General features: G+C 49.8%; 1 protein-coding gene across 1 annotated transcript in view; it reads right to left on the bottom strand.

Moving 5' to 3' along the window:
* Nucleotides 1-13,124, bottom strand: part of KCNH2 (potassium voltage-gated channel subfamily H member 2) — a 1,950,790-nt gene extending 1,937,666 nt beyond the window's left edge. The window contains exon 1 of the mRNA XM_078662767.1: nucleotides 12,160-13,124. Coding sequence (XP_078518893.1) covers nucleotides 12,160-12,235 — 76 coding nt within the window. The 5' untranslated portion in view covers nucleotides 12,236-13,124. The remainder of the gene's footprint in view (nucleotides 1-12,159) is intronic.
* Nucleotides 13,125-16,647: the final 3,523 nt, after the last annotated feature.

The raw sequence follows: 16,647 nt of genomic DNA on the forward strand, positions 1-16,647 counted from the left end.
AAGAAACCAACATATCACTTCCCCTGCCGTTCAGTAAGGAACCAATGCATCACCCTCCCTGGGATTAAGGAACTGATGCATCGCCTTTCTTTTTCAGTGCCTCACCTCTCCTGTGCCCGTTTCTGTCTTTCATTTTGACGCATCCCAGGTACTTTGTGATAAAAGAACCACCCATATTTTCCTATGTTCTGAACCATTTTGAACCTTTTAAAAGTAATATCTTTAATTGCATATGTTGGATTTTTGTTGTTTTGCTATTGTTTTGTTCAGATAAAGATTGGTTATTTTTCTAAACTGCTGTCATGTCCACTTGTAGTCTTTTCACTGTGTTACTGTGCGTGTTTTGTACAAATGCTTAACATATTGCTTCTGAGATTATCCTGACTGCTCTTGCCAAACTACCAAGGGAGTGAGCAGGGGTTATTTTAGCTGTGTGATCCCCTTACCCTTATTAGAACAAGGGTCCCTACTTGGACAGGGTTCAAACCACTGTAACTTGAGACTAAGCATGGGCGCAAAATCCGTTCCGCTCGCGGATTTTGCGGATTTTCGGCAACTCTGCGAATTCCCGCGAATTTGCTGAAAATCCACAAATCCGCAAGCGGAACGGATCCGGGGGGCAAAAGTTCAAGTTTCAAGCTTGTAACTATTTTAGAATGGCGCCGGCAAGCTGCCAGCGCCATTCTAAAATAGTTACTAAGTTAGCTTCAACAGGAAGCACTAATAGAAGCAGGTGCTCGAGTTTAACTGAATTCGAGCACCTGCTTTATTTTATCTACTAGTGCTTCCTGATGAAGCTAACTTAGTAACTATTTTAGAATGGCGCTGGCAGCTTGCCGGCGCCATTCTAAAATAAAACAGGAGAGGGGCAGAGGGCAGAAGGGCACAACAACGAGTGTGGCAGAGGGCAGAAGGGCACAACAACGAGTGGGGCAGAGGGCAGAAGGGCACAACAACGAGTGGGGCAGAAGGGCACAACAACGAGTGGGGCAGAGGGCAGAATGGCACAACAACGAGTGGGTCAGAGGGCAGAAGGGCACAACAACGAGTGGGGCAGAGGGCAGAATGGCACAAAAACGAGTGGGGCAGAGGGCAGAAGGGCACAAAAACGAGTGGGGCATAGGGCAGAATGGCACAAAAACGAGTAGGGCAGAGGGCAGAAGGGCACAACAACGAGCGGTCTCGCACAAAAAAAAGCCCGCGAACACACAAATTGCCCCGCGAACACGCAAAGCGCCCCGCGAACACGCAAAAAAAATCTGCAAATTCGCGAATTATGCGGATCGCCAATTCGCAAATCTGCAAATTCGCGGATCGCGAATTCGCAAAATTCGCCCATACTTACTTGAGACCCTCATTTCTAAGAGGGCTCTTTCTGGAGAAAGAGCTAGCTTTCTGCCAAACTTGATGTAATTCCATTCAGCAGTTCGGGCTGTAATTGTGTTCAAAATCCCTATGGGAATTAACATGGGAAATACACTTTTTTAACTCCCCTTTTTTTCTGCCCCAGCTTGACGCATCACCCCGAAACTTTCCATGCACAAGACACCGCTAAAAACAATTTTGGAAAAATTTGGTAAAGATTCATAAAAGGGAGCAAAAAGTTATAAGCAACTCAAAAAATGCTTTTCCTATGGAAACTAGGTCCTAACTATAACTACCTACTGGTGACAACCAGTATATATATATCATTCCGTGTCAAATATGGATACCATCATCATAATGACATGTTATGACAGCACCAAAAAAACTCTGTAGAGCTTTGTAATAGTCAGGGCTACTGGGCTAATGTGATATGTAAAACTAATTTATACCGGTAATATTTATACCTGTAAGGTGCCGAGGTTGACGTAAGGATGGACATAGATACGTCAATAAGGATGTCATACGACTTGGTCATTAGCACATTCTTTTGCTGAAGTTCTCGATGAAATCAAAACAATGGCCGCAGGGTTTTTCCCGGGGTGTCATAGGTTTGATTTGTTTTGAGAACTCCGTATGCCTTATCAGGGGCTGGAGGAATATCGCTTGTCTAATTAGATGGCAAGCGTTATGACATAATCAGATAACACGTTCCTGTGCCATGGTGTGGCTTAATCAGATAACGGTTTCTGCATCATGGGATGGCTGCTAGTTAACTTGTTAACCAGAACAGGGTCAGGAATAGGGGGATCGATACAGAACCTATAGGAATACATCACATAACAAAGTTATCTATATCAGGCAGCAAACAAAATAAATAGTAATGGGCAGTGACCCTCAACGGTGGATGGTCATTGAACCAAGTGCCAAACCCAGTGGCAGGTACTGTAATAAATCACAGTGCCTTCAGGTCAGATTCCAAAGCTCTCAATCATCACTCGTTATCACATTTTATAATGGGCAGTGACTGAGAGTTCCCGAATTAAGGCTTAAGGCAATGCGTCTTTTTCACGGTGTCTGTCGAATTTTTCAGTGGTTGGTGTTTAGCCTGAATATGGCACTCTGATATAGAAAGTGGCAGAACTCAATTCTATTATAAATAATGATCGAAGCAGATACTGCTGGTAAGAATAATATACTACTACAAGCCTGCCAACATCAAACAAAACGTATACAAGTTATTCTACTGCAGTGAGTCATAATCACTTCAACGAATGGCAATGTATTTTTGCTGTCAACAGATTCAGGTACTGTTTCCCACTACTATCACATGACTTCAACTATCCTTTGAAATACAAACTTTACGCTGGTCCACCAAAAAGGTAAAAATAAATTAAAAACGAACTTAACATACCCACGCTTCCTCGTCTTTATTGGAGTCAGCGTGATCCTCCTAGAGCCTCAGCCAGCTCCTCTATCCAAATCCCAACTCTGCTTTCATGCTGCAGATGAGCAGCATGAGAGCAGTGCCAGGATTGGCTGGAGTGGGCTGTGTCAGCAGGCACTGGGAGCTTGGCCCTGCTCTCCACCCTGCTGCTAGGTACAGAGGTTTACAGTGCGCCTGTCAGGCTAGCCATCACAAGAAAGCCGGCCAAAGTGACATGCGCAGTGTAAACTGGTGGAGTGAGCACCACTCTCCTGCTGCCAGTCAGCAGCAATGCCCTGCCCCAAACACTGCTCGGACTGGGAGCAGTCAAAAATAAAATGGTAATTTATTTCATTACCATTCTAGTTTTTACTTTTGCTGCACTGGCAGAAGGGGGTGATGCTCCTCCGCCCTAATGGAGGGTGCAACCACTGAAAATAAAATTACGTGAGATCTTTTCTAGAGAGCCATTTGACATTTTTTGTGAAATATAGAAATTATGTTGCAAATGTCGGATAGTCATAATAATTATTATTGTAGTTTTATAAAGCGCTTAACTACCCCTTGAGGTTTTGCATACTGAATTATGTAGTAAATGCTCCAGCCACAAATTTGAATCAATCCACTGACCCGTACCACTATCCATAGTTTTAGCAACAATTTAATCAAGAAAGGTAATCAAAATATAAATATTGTAAACGTAATCAATGCTGTTAATAGCTGCGCTTTAAAGATTGCAGCTTTTTCGAGCCAGCTCCCTCAAAATGAACATCAAATATATAGAAAACAAAACGAATAACATGTTATAAGGTCCTGTATTAGCATATCAGGGTTCTGGTGACATTCACAAACCATTAAGCCTCTTGCTTTCCAATGTCAAAAGAACTGCTTGATGGCAATATTGGAAGATGATACCCATTAATAATAATCCACATTTGTAAAGCGCAAACATCACCCCTAAGGTCTCTAGGTGGGGGCCGCTATTGCCCAGAGTCACATGGTGCTGGGCTAACCTGCGATCGAACCGTGATCCCCAGATTCCAGCGTCAGTCGCCCTGGCCGCGGCGCCCCACCTCTCCCTCGAGAAAGAGCAAGAGAGAGAGATGGGTGCACTGCTAATGCCTAGGTTTTCCTATGCTAGACCAGTGTGGTGTAAAGGAATCGAGGGAGAAGGAGGAGAAGGAGAAGGAGGATGAGGAAGGGGAAGGGGAAGGGGAAGGGGAAGGGGAAGGGGAAGGGGAAGGAGAAGAAGCAGGAGAAAAAAAATGACTTTCGTTCCTATGCCTGCGAGTAAGACTCTGCGCACTAGTTCTTCTTGACTGTAAAGGAAACTTTCCTTTCTGCTGCTTGTCCTGTGTCAGTTGCAACTGAAGTATGACTGTAATCCTGCTGCCAATGCAGAAATACTTCACTAAGAAAGGAGTTTGTGGAGCTACTGTCCGCATTGTCGCCCCTGTGTGTAGGAGGCGCTTGCTCTGCAGTGACAATGTGTAGATTCCGCTGCTGTTGCCCCATTGGCCTGTGTTGTATGAGAGAGAAGCTTGGATTGGCAACATTCGAAAGCTGCAGTCATACATCAAAGAGGTTTGCTTGCAGAGCAGTAAAGGCTGGCTTGAGTGTTATGTGAAGTAAGCGGGAATCAAAGCTCCCCCCACTGTATGTTATGAGGAAACAGCGCTGTGCTGCTGCTCAAGATCCGTCTAGTGTATCTATTATTTAAAGGAAGCTTAGATTGCTAAGGCAAATGTGTTACCTATCTTGTGCATGAGGGAAGCTTGCATTGCTGCTCTCCAAGCTACACCTACTGTCTGTGTGTGAGGGTATTAGCTGCTCTGTCCTGCTACACCCACAGCTGGGTTTAGGGCAGTGCGACTGGTGAGGCCGCACTGGGCGCTGACCTGTGAAGTGGGCGCTGACCTCACGGGGTGGGGCCCTGTGTTTTGCAATAACTTATGATTGGAGGGATGAGGGCAATACTGCCCAGTGGTAGTGAGAGAATCTGAGGAGGCAGTCATGGGGTTTAGGGGCGCCAAACATGATTGTCGCACTGGGTGCCACCAGTGCTAAAGCCGGCCCTGGCTACACCGGTTAAGCAGGCGTGAGATGCATGCTGTGCTCCAGATGTATCAGCTCTGTATTTGTGAAGTAAGGCTGCACTGGAACAGCCAACACCTTGATTGTTCTGTGTGTTTTAGGTGTGCGTGGGTGTGCACTGCTCTTCACTGGGCTGCACCAGTTCTGTCTTAGTGACTTAAGCTTACAGGCAGAGCTTTAAGTGGGCCGGGTCTGAGAACTGGCAGTTTTGTAAAGGAGGGCCTCGAAACGGGTCTCTGTTGGGCTCTGTTTTGTGCCTTGTTACAGATGGTCCATTTTTATCCGGATTGCAGTGACTGCAGGCACATCATGTGCGCATGCTCACACTGCTCACTTCTCTCTAGTGGAGAAGTTACAGCATGAGGTCATGCAAGGTGAGGGGACGGGAAATCCTTTAAAGAGAGTCATTTTCTCTCTGGATTTCCCTTTTCTTTTTGAAACTCAGGAGCAGCAACATTGTTCAGGCGCGGTGCGTCCATTGGGGCGTAGGGGCGTAGCCCCACTAAGCCCCATGGACCCACCGCGTCGTCACGAAAATACAAATACAACAAATACTGAAATAATCTTGCTCGCTACCTGCCGCCCGGGAATCCGGGAGACACCCGACTTTTCCGTGCGGGGGGGCGGATGGGCCTGCTGCATCTGCGCAAGTTGATTTATGGGCAGAATCATGTTCGCGCATGCGCAGATTGATTCCCTGTGCATTTCCCCTTAGAGAGAGGACCTGGGGGCGGGCCACAGCCCCCGGGGTTAACCAGGGGGACTGGGCGAGGAGTCATGGTGCCCCCCCAGCCAATCCTGACGGTTAGCGCGGTCGACTTTGGTGCTGGGAAACCAGGTTCGAGCCTCTTATTGTAAATAATCGTGAAATGGGAGGAGAATGTATAGATTTGTGTCAGAATAATTGGCACATATTTAAACTCGAAGTCTTATTGTTTCATCGTGAAAAGTAGCATTCAATGGGATTAAAAATGTGGTCGGCAGTGAACTGCTTCAGAGAGCAGATGCTTCAGAGAGCAAAGCAAGAAAAGAAGTTCAGGTGGAAATCAGACGTATGAATTGAGGCCGGTTATCACTGTCACGCTGTAGTCGGAAGGATGTTCACACTCTTGTCAAAGCCATTTTATTCATTCACCTTGTTACTCTTATTGGACTTTATAAGCAGGAGTCTGCCCGATTTACCAAGAGAAATAGGGCTCAGTTTGAGCAAAGATTTACGCTTCAATAAATCACGGAACTTAAAATAAAACAGAAAAAGAATGTGGGTTTCTGAGGAAATAGTAGCATTTACGTCACCCATCTGTATGCGTGTAACTACACGCATACAGATGGGTGGATGCATGAATGAATGATGGATGCAGGATGGATGAATGGATGGGTGAATGGATGCAGGAAAGGATGCAGGAAAGGATGCAGGATGGATGGGTGGATGGATGGATGATGGATGGTGGATGGGTGGATGCATGAATGAATGGTGGATGATGGATGGGTGGATGCATGAATGAATGATGGATGCAGGATGGATGGATGAATGGATGGGTGAATGGATGCAGGAAAGGATGCAGGATGGATGGGTGGATGGATGGATGATGGATGCAGGATGGATGGGTGAATGGATGAATGGATGCAGGATGGATGATGGATGGGTGGATGGATGGATGGGTGGGTGGATGAATGATGGATGCAGGGTGGATGGATGGGTGGATGCATGAATGAATGATGGATGCAGGATGAATGGATGGATGAATGGATGCAGGATGGATGGGTGGATGGATGCATGAATGAATGATGGATGCAGGATGGATGGATGGATGAATGGATGGGTGAATGGATGCAGGAATGGATGCAGGATGGATGGATGGATGGGTGGATGCATGAATGAATGATGGATGCAGGATGGATGGATGGGTGGATGCATGAATGAATGATGGATGCAGAATTGATTGATGGATGGATCGGTGGATGCATGAATGAATGAATGATGTATGGATGCAGGATGGGTGGGTGGATGGGTGGATGCATGAATGATGTATGGATGGATGCAAAGTGGTTCGGGCTCGCTCGCTGTGCTCGCTGCGGTGCAATATGCAAATTAGTTTACGCCACACCACTTTCAAATGTCACCAGCCGCCCCTGACATTGTTGTGGTGTCACCAGGGCTTTAAGTGGAAGCTTTTTCAATATTGTGTACAAGCCATAGTTGCTGCTTATTTATCCTATGCAACTAACATCCATTGACAAATCCAATAGTCCTGACGTGTAGGTAAGATGTGACTTGTTGTATCATATATGTGGATGCAATGACAGAAACTGCAAAATACAAGTGGGGCGGCACACTATGCTAAGCACAGATTTTTAGCTTACGTGTTTTAAGCCACACCCTTAATTACATTGGCCACACCCCTTTTGACAGACCCCCCAGTTTTTTTTATCCCATTTAAAGCCCTGCTTACAGGAGTGCTGCATGTTAGGGACCAGCTCCAGATGTGCATGTAGCTCTATGGCTGCTGACTGTACTGCACCCGTTCTGCGGCATGTGGACGGTTGGTGTATGAGGGTGCCTCTTATGAGAGGGTTAGAAGGATCCAACTACAGACTGAGTACTGATAAGCCATCCCACATGCTCCAGCATCTGTCCTTGGATCACTCCTTCCAGTTGCTTCCTATTCTGGACATGTCAAGGCTGTTTAGAACCATGTCCCACTCAGGCCTCTGCCATCGCAGGCAGTGTCTAGAACAGACCAGGGGTGTGAGACCACCTGGAGTCTATCAGGGTCATCTCCCACCACCTAAGGGATGAAGAGCTCATAGTGCCTGGTTCCAAAAGCCTGCATCGAGAACCCCATTCCAGGCAGAAGACCACGTTGAGGCCTAAGGAGTTCAGGTGGCTGCCACCTGCCACTTCTGATCCCACCTGAGTTCACTCCTGGTAAGCCCATTCAAGCAGTGAGGGTCAGAGGACCAGGCTTTGACGAGTCCAGTGATTCGCTATCCACAAGTGCATGTTGGGAAACACCAGAGAGTGTCAAGAGCCGCATTGTTCAACATCTTGCCAGAAGGCGGTCTCCCATCACCCAATAGCCTAGTCAAGGTTGAACTTGAACAAAGTGCGTGCCTCGCTTCACTTGGCCTGGTGATGACATGGCCCACTGCAGTGGCTCTCAGGGTAGAAAAGTCTTGGTAATTGAGGCCCTGCTCTGGGAGAGGCCCAGATCTAATTTGACCTCTTCTCGAATGTGTAAAGAGAAAAACAACAGGGTCTTAGGTCTTGAGTGTTTGATCTATTGAGGTCAGTATGCTGACATCATGGAGGCTTCCACCAATACTAGCTTGATGTCTGTTAGGCTTAGTGGCTGCAGAACCGAAATGGGTGCCTCACAAAATGGTCATGTGCACCACAAAAGACTTCAGATAACCCAAAATGTTGTGACACAGCTTCTATTCACCCTTCCTAAGTTCTGTCCAGTTAATAGCTTTATCTACAGGCTGCACTGGCTCCTGGTGGATAAGAGAATCCTTTTTAAGGCCCTCTGCATTACTCCTATAATTTTCAGTCGTCAGGGGCCTCCCATACTATCCAATCTGCTCTGCGCACATGCCCCCTCTCGAGCACTGTGCTCTCCTAAGCTTCATCTAGCCTACCTTCCTCAGGTTAGAAGTGCGAGAACAGGAGGGTGCTCTTTTTAAACCAAAGTTCCCGCACTCTGGAAAGCTTTTCCTCTGTCAATTAGGAGCATCCAGAATCACTGGTCCTTCAGAAGGGCTGTGAAGACCTGGCTATTCTCTGTCTAGCGATACCAAAGGGGATGATGGACAGAGCACTGGAGCAAATCAAACACTCACCCCCAGTCAACTGATCTGGTTTAATCCATCATCATTCTTTAGCTCGCTCCACCACCTCAGTTCAGACATGGCCATATGCAAATCAGTCTGACCCTGTGCCTCATGGGAACAGTCCAGCCTGAACTGCCAAGCCATGTCTTCCCTGGACCGGAAACAAGCATCCTGGGACCGGTTTCTGGCTAATCAGCCATCATCAGCCAGGCTAGCTTGAATCCAGTGGCAAAGTGAGCAAGGGACCCACGTCTGGACATACCCTGCCAACTTAGGGCGAACAACGCGATACCAAAGGGGATGATGGACGGAGCACTGGAGCAAATCAAACACTCACCCCCAGTCAACTGATCTGGGTTTAGTCCATCATCATTCTTTAGCTCACTCCACCACCCCAGTTCAGACACGGCCATATGCAAATCAGTCTGACCCTGTGCCTCATGGAAACAGTCCAGCCCGCACTGCCAAGCCATGTCTTCCCTGGACCGGAAACAAGCATCGTGGGACCGGTTTCTGGCTAATCAGCCATCATCAGCCAGGCTAGCTTGAATCCAGTGGCAAAGTGAGCAAGGGACCCACATCTGGGCATACCCTGCCAACTTAAGGCTGAGGAGGGCTGAAAGCCCGAAACAGGTCCTAGGATGCTTGTTTCCAGTCCAGGGAGGGAGGACCTGGCTTGGCAGTTCGGGCTGGACTGTTCCCATGGGACACAGGGTCAAGAATGATTTGCACATGGCTGAGTTCAAACTGGAATGGCATGGTGAGCACAAAAAAAACGATGGATTTAGGCCCAGATCTCTGTACTGGGGTGAATGTATGACATTACTCTGTTTTCTGTCCTTCAATTGTTGTTTTTGCATTTGTCTCAGACGTGAGTCCCGTGCTCTCCATGCCACTGGAATCAAGCTATCCTGGCTGATGACGGCTGAAAGCATTAAACCGGTCCTAGAATGCTTGTTTCCAGTCAAGGGAGGACCTGGCTTCGCAGTTCGGGCTGGACTGTTCCCATGGGGCATTGGGTCAAGACTGAATTACATATGGCTGGGTTCAAACTGGAATGGCATGGTGAGCAAAAAAAACGATGGATTTAGGCCCAGATCTCTGAACTGGGGTGAATGTATGACAATGTTCTGCATTCTGTCCATCAACTGTTGTTTTTGTATTCTCCGTCTAACCTTCTGTTTCTCCACTGATCTTTCTCAGAAATTAGCGCTGGGAAGTCTCATTTCTGGGGCAACTATACGCTTTACAAATACCTTAACATAACATAACTTGTGCGAACCAGCAGGCCTAGCTTTCTAGGAAAGAATGTTCCAGCGTGGAAGCGAGTCGGGGGACCTCCAGTTACATAGGAGACTATCATGGTATGTTGCTTATCTTTCTGCCCCGGAGGCTAGGGGTTAAGCCTGAGATTACAAATCATGTTATTTGTAGCTGGACGCCCACAGCCTGCTCCTGTCTAGGCCAGACACCTCCCACCGAGGGTGACAAGCAGGAAACAGTTTAACTCGTTGCTTTTTCAAAGGTAGCGGCACCTGCATTGCTGCTGCTCTCCACCTTGTCACTTTTCAGTAACTATGAGCATACTCCGTTGTGTTCACCCTACTGTGTTTGTTGTGTGAGTGGGTGAAGCGAGTGTGTTTATCTTCATGCTTGTGTCTGTCAGAGATGGAGTAGCTCAGTGCTTGCACCTAGATCACATTTGCAATTTTCCACATGTTAATTTAAATGTCACGCTTAAATGTCACGCCCAGGGGCGTAGTTATTAATGGTGCATCCGGTGCAGTGGCACTGGGGCCGGCCCGGGCCCTAAGGCAGAAGCAGAACCCAAATGTTGGCTGTATTTTAGGTCCCGATCAGTTGAAACAGTGTGATTGTGGCAGGGTCGCTGAGCCACGTGCGAGTGGGAGGATAGCCCCGCTCTCTAACTGACAGCATCTGGATGAGGAGGGGAATAATTCTGATGCAATGAATGAGATGGTGACGTGTAAATGTACATAGGCAGAGAGGGGAGCCTGGACTCTGGCATCTCCCTAAACTCGACAGACTCCCCACGGCAGGCCAGCCATCTCTCCTGGTTGTTGCTATTCTCACTGAAAGTAAAAACATACTAAGCAGTGAAAAACCTGGGACCTCAAATGGGCAACATATCTGGAATGGCAAAGAAGCATTAGATTGGATGGTAATGGAGCTTCGTTATCTGCCATTAAAGTGAATGTTTATATATATTTATTTATACCACCTCTTCCTGAAGCTGGAGCAGCCGGGGGAGTAAAGCTGTAAACCACGTGTGTGTTGTATGTCAGGGAGACCCCGTGGCATTGGGCAGAGTGGGCACGCACCAGTCATCGAGGTCTACGTTTCTATGGAAATGACCCACATCTCTATCAAATAAACAACAAACAGCAGTGGGGAGGAACGCTGGGTTGACTCCTTTCTGTGAGTGAGGCAGTCGCCCCCCCCCCCCCCTTCGCCATGGTCCCCCTTTCCAGTACGTGAGGTCCTGTGGTGATGTCGTGAACCTCTAGCCTCCAGGGGTTTCGGCGGGAAAACATCAGCAACGAGACACAGTTCTGTTTGGTTTTGTGCTATGATAATGGCCATTGTTTTTTATTATTGCCCTTGCTATGCTCATACCACCTCATTTACATATTTCATTAACGTCTCATCCGTCTCTGCCTATACATCCCAGGCGTGCACCGTCTCCGGTATGCCGCAGTCCCCTTCACCCGTGACCCTGGGGTCACGTCAGACAACGTGGCGTACGGGCTTCTATGACTGCCCACTTCGCTGGGGGTGTCACTCTCTGGAATGAGGTATGTCAAGGAAGGTGTAACGTGCTTTACCTTTGTAAATGGCGCCCACCCAGGTGTAATGCTTGTGCTAAAATTACCCCGTTCCCTCTCCCCGGCCAACAAACCTTGAATGACTAACCGTTGATTAAAATGCATTCTCTGTTTGGGAGTTGCCTTGGCGACAAGAAAACCTCGGCCGGGATAGGGACAAGGGCCGTGAATACATCATGAATATATTCCAACGCTGACTGTCGCTGTCTTATTATTCCATGGCGCTGTAAGTATTCACGTTTAAACAGCAACTTCGCAAACAGACTTGAAAAATGCAATAGTTTGACCCTTTCACACTAAATATAATGGCGCTGTTAACTTAAATATAGTTCTTAATGGTGATGCAAAACCGTTTCCAAGCGCTCGCAGTGTTGATAAACAAGGGCAGCGAGGCACAGTGAAAGTAAAGCGTGTCACCCAGGTGCAGAGAATATCGGTCAACTGAGTAAACCAGGATATATCGCAGAATCTCAAGGCCTACTCGCGGCAATGTTTACACTGGAACACACCTTCACAGCAGTGACTTAGGCCACTGTGCTATCTTATCATAATGTGAGACGGCATTGTGGCAAACAAGCAGGGGTGTGCAACACTTACTTTGCCCTTCGAATTTCCGGATGATTGTGTCCAAGAAGGTGTTCTGGGGGGCTACGTGACCACGGCGCACGGGCATTCTTATGCCATCTGCGCTATTCAGATGCCCGGGCGATGCTCACGGGAACCCCGCCAGGCTGCGCACACGCATGGTCCTCAGCACGTCCTGAGCGCTACCCATCCATCAGAAGTGCATTCCAGGCCGGGCAGCAGAGCACCCCTCGGTGGTCTTCCAGGTGGGGCACAGATGGGGAGTAGCTTGACGTACCCAACCAGGCAAGCCTCCTTCAAAATATCTCCAGGCAGTGACACAAATCACATCCACTGAAGTTTGGGTCCCCTTGTAGAAAATAGGTGAATGGGGAATCACAGAACAAGGGCTGAGTAATGCCGCGGGCTAGCACAACCTCCCCAATGTAAGAGATGGCCACACACGCGGTGAATGTTCTGTCCGGGCATCATATAAGTTTCCCTGGGCAATTCCACTGAAGGTGCCTAGATGGACGAGGGGAGGAAGATATGTGGCTCCTGTTTGAGGGACCCACCTCGGACCGTGCTTCAGCCTTCTCTAGTTGTTGCTGGTACCAACAACATAGTCCAACACCTGGAACTCCCTTAAACTGGTGTGAGCCCGTGGCCGGTCCCCTTGCTTCTGGATGCTGTCACGCTCAGCCATTCTTATGTTGCTGTGCCTGTCTCTGACTAAGGACATCTAGATGTTCCAGTCACCTCGTCGGTGCTGCGGCAGAGGCTTCCAGAGGGAGCCAGCGTGTGGGCCGGTGGGGCTCGGAGCCTGCGTCGTGCCGGTGGCAGCCTCTCTTGACAGGGGTGGGCAGCACCTGCCGCTTGTCGGCTCCTCACCTGCGGGACCCCGGCGCATGCGCGCTGCCCGTCCCTCACACCCCGGCCCTGGTGCGCTCTGCTCCGTTTGCGCCTTGCTCCCGGGAGTAATTCCCCTGATTATGTATACGGAACCGCCGAGAAGGCACCCCGGCGCCTGCGATCATCCCTTAACCCGTTCGGGGGCGACCATGGACCAGAAGCTGCGGCGCTGCGGCTGTGGGTGGTGGTGCCGGAGCCCTCCCTCCTCAGGCGGATGCAGAGGATGCTTCAATGTGCCTGGAGGCTCACCTGCGCCCGGGCCAGGTGAGAGGACAAGGAGGCTGAACACGGGCGAGGCCTGCGAAGGGTTAACTCTCGCATGCTCCGCCCACGCGGACCTCCTCTCGGTTCTCCCCCAGCATCCATCCAGCCCTCGTTGAGTCAAAGAGGTGCTGGCGCCTCCGGGAGACGGTCATCGCAGGCGCCCCCTCCCTCCCCGCCCCCACCACCACCGCGCGCGGTGTCTGTGCACATTCAGGGACCAGTGGAGGTTTCCACGGAAACAGACTCCAGCTGAAAGGGGAGCCCCGCGGCTATCACAGGAGTGGTGCGGACGAGGAAGGTGGGAGATGCGAGGTACCGCACCCTCCGAGGTAGCCTACAGCCATCTCTCCCTGTTCCCGTCCCTAGCGAGGTGGAGGCGGAGTTTGCGGAGGAGGAGGTGATAGTAGAGAACGCACATGAGGATGGTCGGAATGGGGCGGCGCAGCATTCGCGGAGGTTACGTGGCTTATTTGTATGTTGTTTAGTGTTCGGTGCTTCCGACTTGTGATATCGCAGGGAAGCCGATAATTGGCACCACTAGCCTATTACCGAGCTCATTCTCGGTATTGGGAGTATGACAAGCTGCGCTCAAAAGTGTAGCTATTGGTAGTGCAACGAGTGCAGTGGCACCATGGCCCAGGGGTCTGAAGGGCCCTGTGCCCATAAGTTATACATGTATGGCAGTACTTGACATGGGGGGGAGGGTTCAGTTCACTAGACTGGGCCCTATGGCGTCTTTGCTACGCCACTGGCGGTGCCAATTCGAACTTGTGACCTAGAGTTTATGTACAGATCGCAGCAACAAATACGTTACCCCATGGAACTATCTAAGTGTATATTTCAAGGGGGGGGGGGGGGGCTTCGTTGGAGGGCAATACCTGCCTCTGGTGCCAGTAAGCACCACCAGGGTCGCTCTAAACCCAGGCTCCACACCAGGTGATAGCAGGCTGCCCCTGGGACGGTTTTGCCACCTGTTGGATGTTACCGCACAGTTCCCGACATGCCACCCCTTACTTATTTGAAGCAAGGGTGCCATGGACCAGCGTGGCCTCGGAACATGCATCCTACATGACCGCTAATGTGTAGAAAAGAAGATCCATAACTGGGGTGCCGGGAGCCCCAACACAGCCTTGGGATTCAGTGCCAGTGCACGTGCTGACCACTGCAGGGACAGAGACCGAGAGGCCAGGGGAGAAGTCGGCCTGGCGGCTTGTTCTAGGACAGGGCAGGAGAACCGAATAGTGGCCGGTGTCTGTCTGCTCTGTCGCCTTTCGCTGTCTCGTTGTACGTCTGCCTCGGGTGCTTTCTGTTACACAGAGAGAATGTCTCGCTGTCCCGCCTGCCAGACTACAGGACTGTCTTCTGTACTTTCTATCGAGCATTACGCGTGGTTCGCTGTGGTCTCTGCCAGATACTAAGGCTCTCTAGTTCCCTTAGACGGTAAGCTTGGGCCTCTCTCTATGTCACATTTCAGCACGTACCTGTCTCTTCTGTCACATTGTAAACCCTGTAGCGTGGACAGTGCGTCATGGGCGCTAGCTCAAGCGAGAACATACGCCTACTGGCTGCTGTTTGAGGTATAAACAGAGCCATGATGAGCGTTCATTGGGCCCCTGGGGCCCGGCGCCACTGCACCTGGTGCTCAAATGAAAACTAAGCCCCTGAGTAGAACTACTTCCCTACCCTATTAACAATGCAGGGCCAAACAAACTCCAGGGCGCTCTCACTGTCCGCCCTTCCTAATGAATAGCGGGAATCTCACTCTGTCCTCTGCCAGGCAGAGAGATGAACTAACTACCCCACTGCCCTCTATTCACGCAGAGCAGCTCTGTCCGATCTCTTCACCGTGCAATGGACATGTCTCCCGTCATTTCTCTCCTGCACTGGAGCTGCCTCGGTGTTCTTTTCTGTCAGAGTTGAGGTACCTCGCGGTTTTCTCTCTCGCAAGCAGTCTAATTGGCTTCGTTCGCAGCAGGGGTTTCTAATTTGATGTGGGTTACACCACTGGGACCTCATTGTCTTCTCTTTCAGATCTCCGGGACAGCCGAGTGAGCACCGAGACCCGCTCCCCTCGCTCACGACAGGAGCTGTCTGGTGAGGTGTGTGTATGGTGAGGAGGGAGGGAGGGGGCGGAGGCGGGTTGCGGGCGGAGGCCGGCCGATACAGGAGACATCCCCATATAAAGGCAAGAAGGCAGATTAGATGCCGAGGGGCTGGTGCTGAGCGAAGTGATGCTGAGGGGCTCCCGGCTTTACCTCTGCTCTCTAGCGCCTTTCACATGTGTGTGGAGACGGGTCCTGAGTGGGGGACTCGACTCCTGCCCCGCCGTGTAACACGACGGGGTTGGGAGGGGTGAAAGGGAGCAGTGGTGTCACTAGGGGTGGTGTCACCAGGTGCGGGTAACTCATGGTGTCGCCCCCTCACGACATAAACCAAGGAGTCACAGCACTTCAATATTAAAATAGTTTTATCTACTCCAGATCATAAGTTACAAGTTGCCGCAAAAGTAATAGCATTCACGTTATGCAGCATTTAAGGCATCCGTGTCAAGCTGCCTGCATACACATATACTAAAATCACGAAACTATGACATCATCCATATGAAATAGCTCTACCTTCTGTATTGATGGATGCATACCCTTAAGACTGGGTAGAGGCGATATTATAAAAGTTGTTATTGAGTATATTGTGATATGCTATGTTTGAATATATTGGATGCACGTCATATGATGTCAGATGGCCGATTGCAGCATGGCGACGTCCATTTGTATCCAAGGTTCCATGTCTTCATGGTGTCCACTTTTAAGCCTTCCTGGGCCCACCACCTCTGACTCCATGACCGTGTCCCATGCCTGCCTGCCTGCCTGTGCCTGTGCGTGCATGACTCGATATTGCATGGCTTGGCAGTTCGGGCTGGACTGTTCCCATGAGGCACAGGGTCAGACTGATTTGCATATAGCCATGTCTGGCATGGCTTGGCCGTTCGGGCTGGACTGTTCCCATGAGGCACAGGGTCAGACTGATTTGCATATAGCCATGTCTGAACTGGGGTGGCAGAGTGGGCTAAAGAACGGTGATGGATCAAACCCAAAACTGGGTGTGAGTGTTTGATTGGTTCAGATGCTCCGTCCATCACCACCCCCTTTTGTACCGCTTTTGGCCACCATAAGTGTGGCAGGGTATGCTCAGACGTGAGTCCCTTGCTCACTTTGCCACTGGATTCAAGCAAGCCGGGCTGAAGACGGCTGTAATGCCAGAAACCGGTCCTCGGAAGCTTGTTTCCGGTCCAGGGAAGGCATGGCTTGGCAGTTCAGGCTGGACTGTTCCCACGAGGCACAGGGTCAG

This window comes from Lissotriton helveticus, chromosome 10 (genome assembly GCF_964261635.1).
Source record: "Lissotriton helveticus chromosome 10, aLisHel1.1, whole genome shotgun sequence".
Lineage (NCBI taxonomy): Eukaryota > Metazoa > Chordata > Amphibia > Caudata > Salamandridae > Lissotriton > Lissotriton helveticus.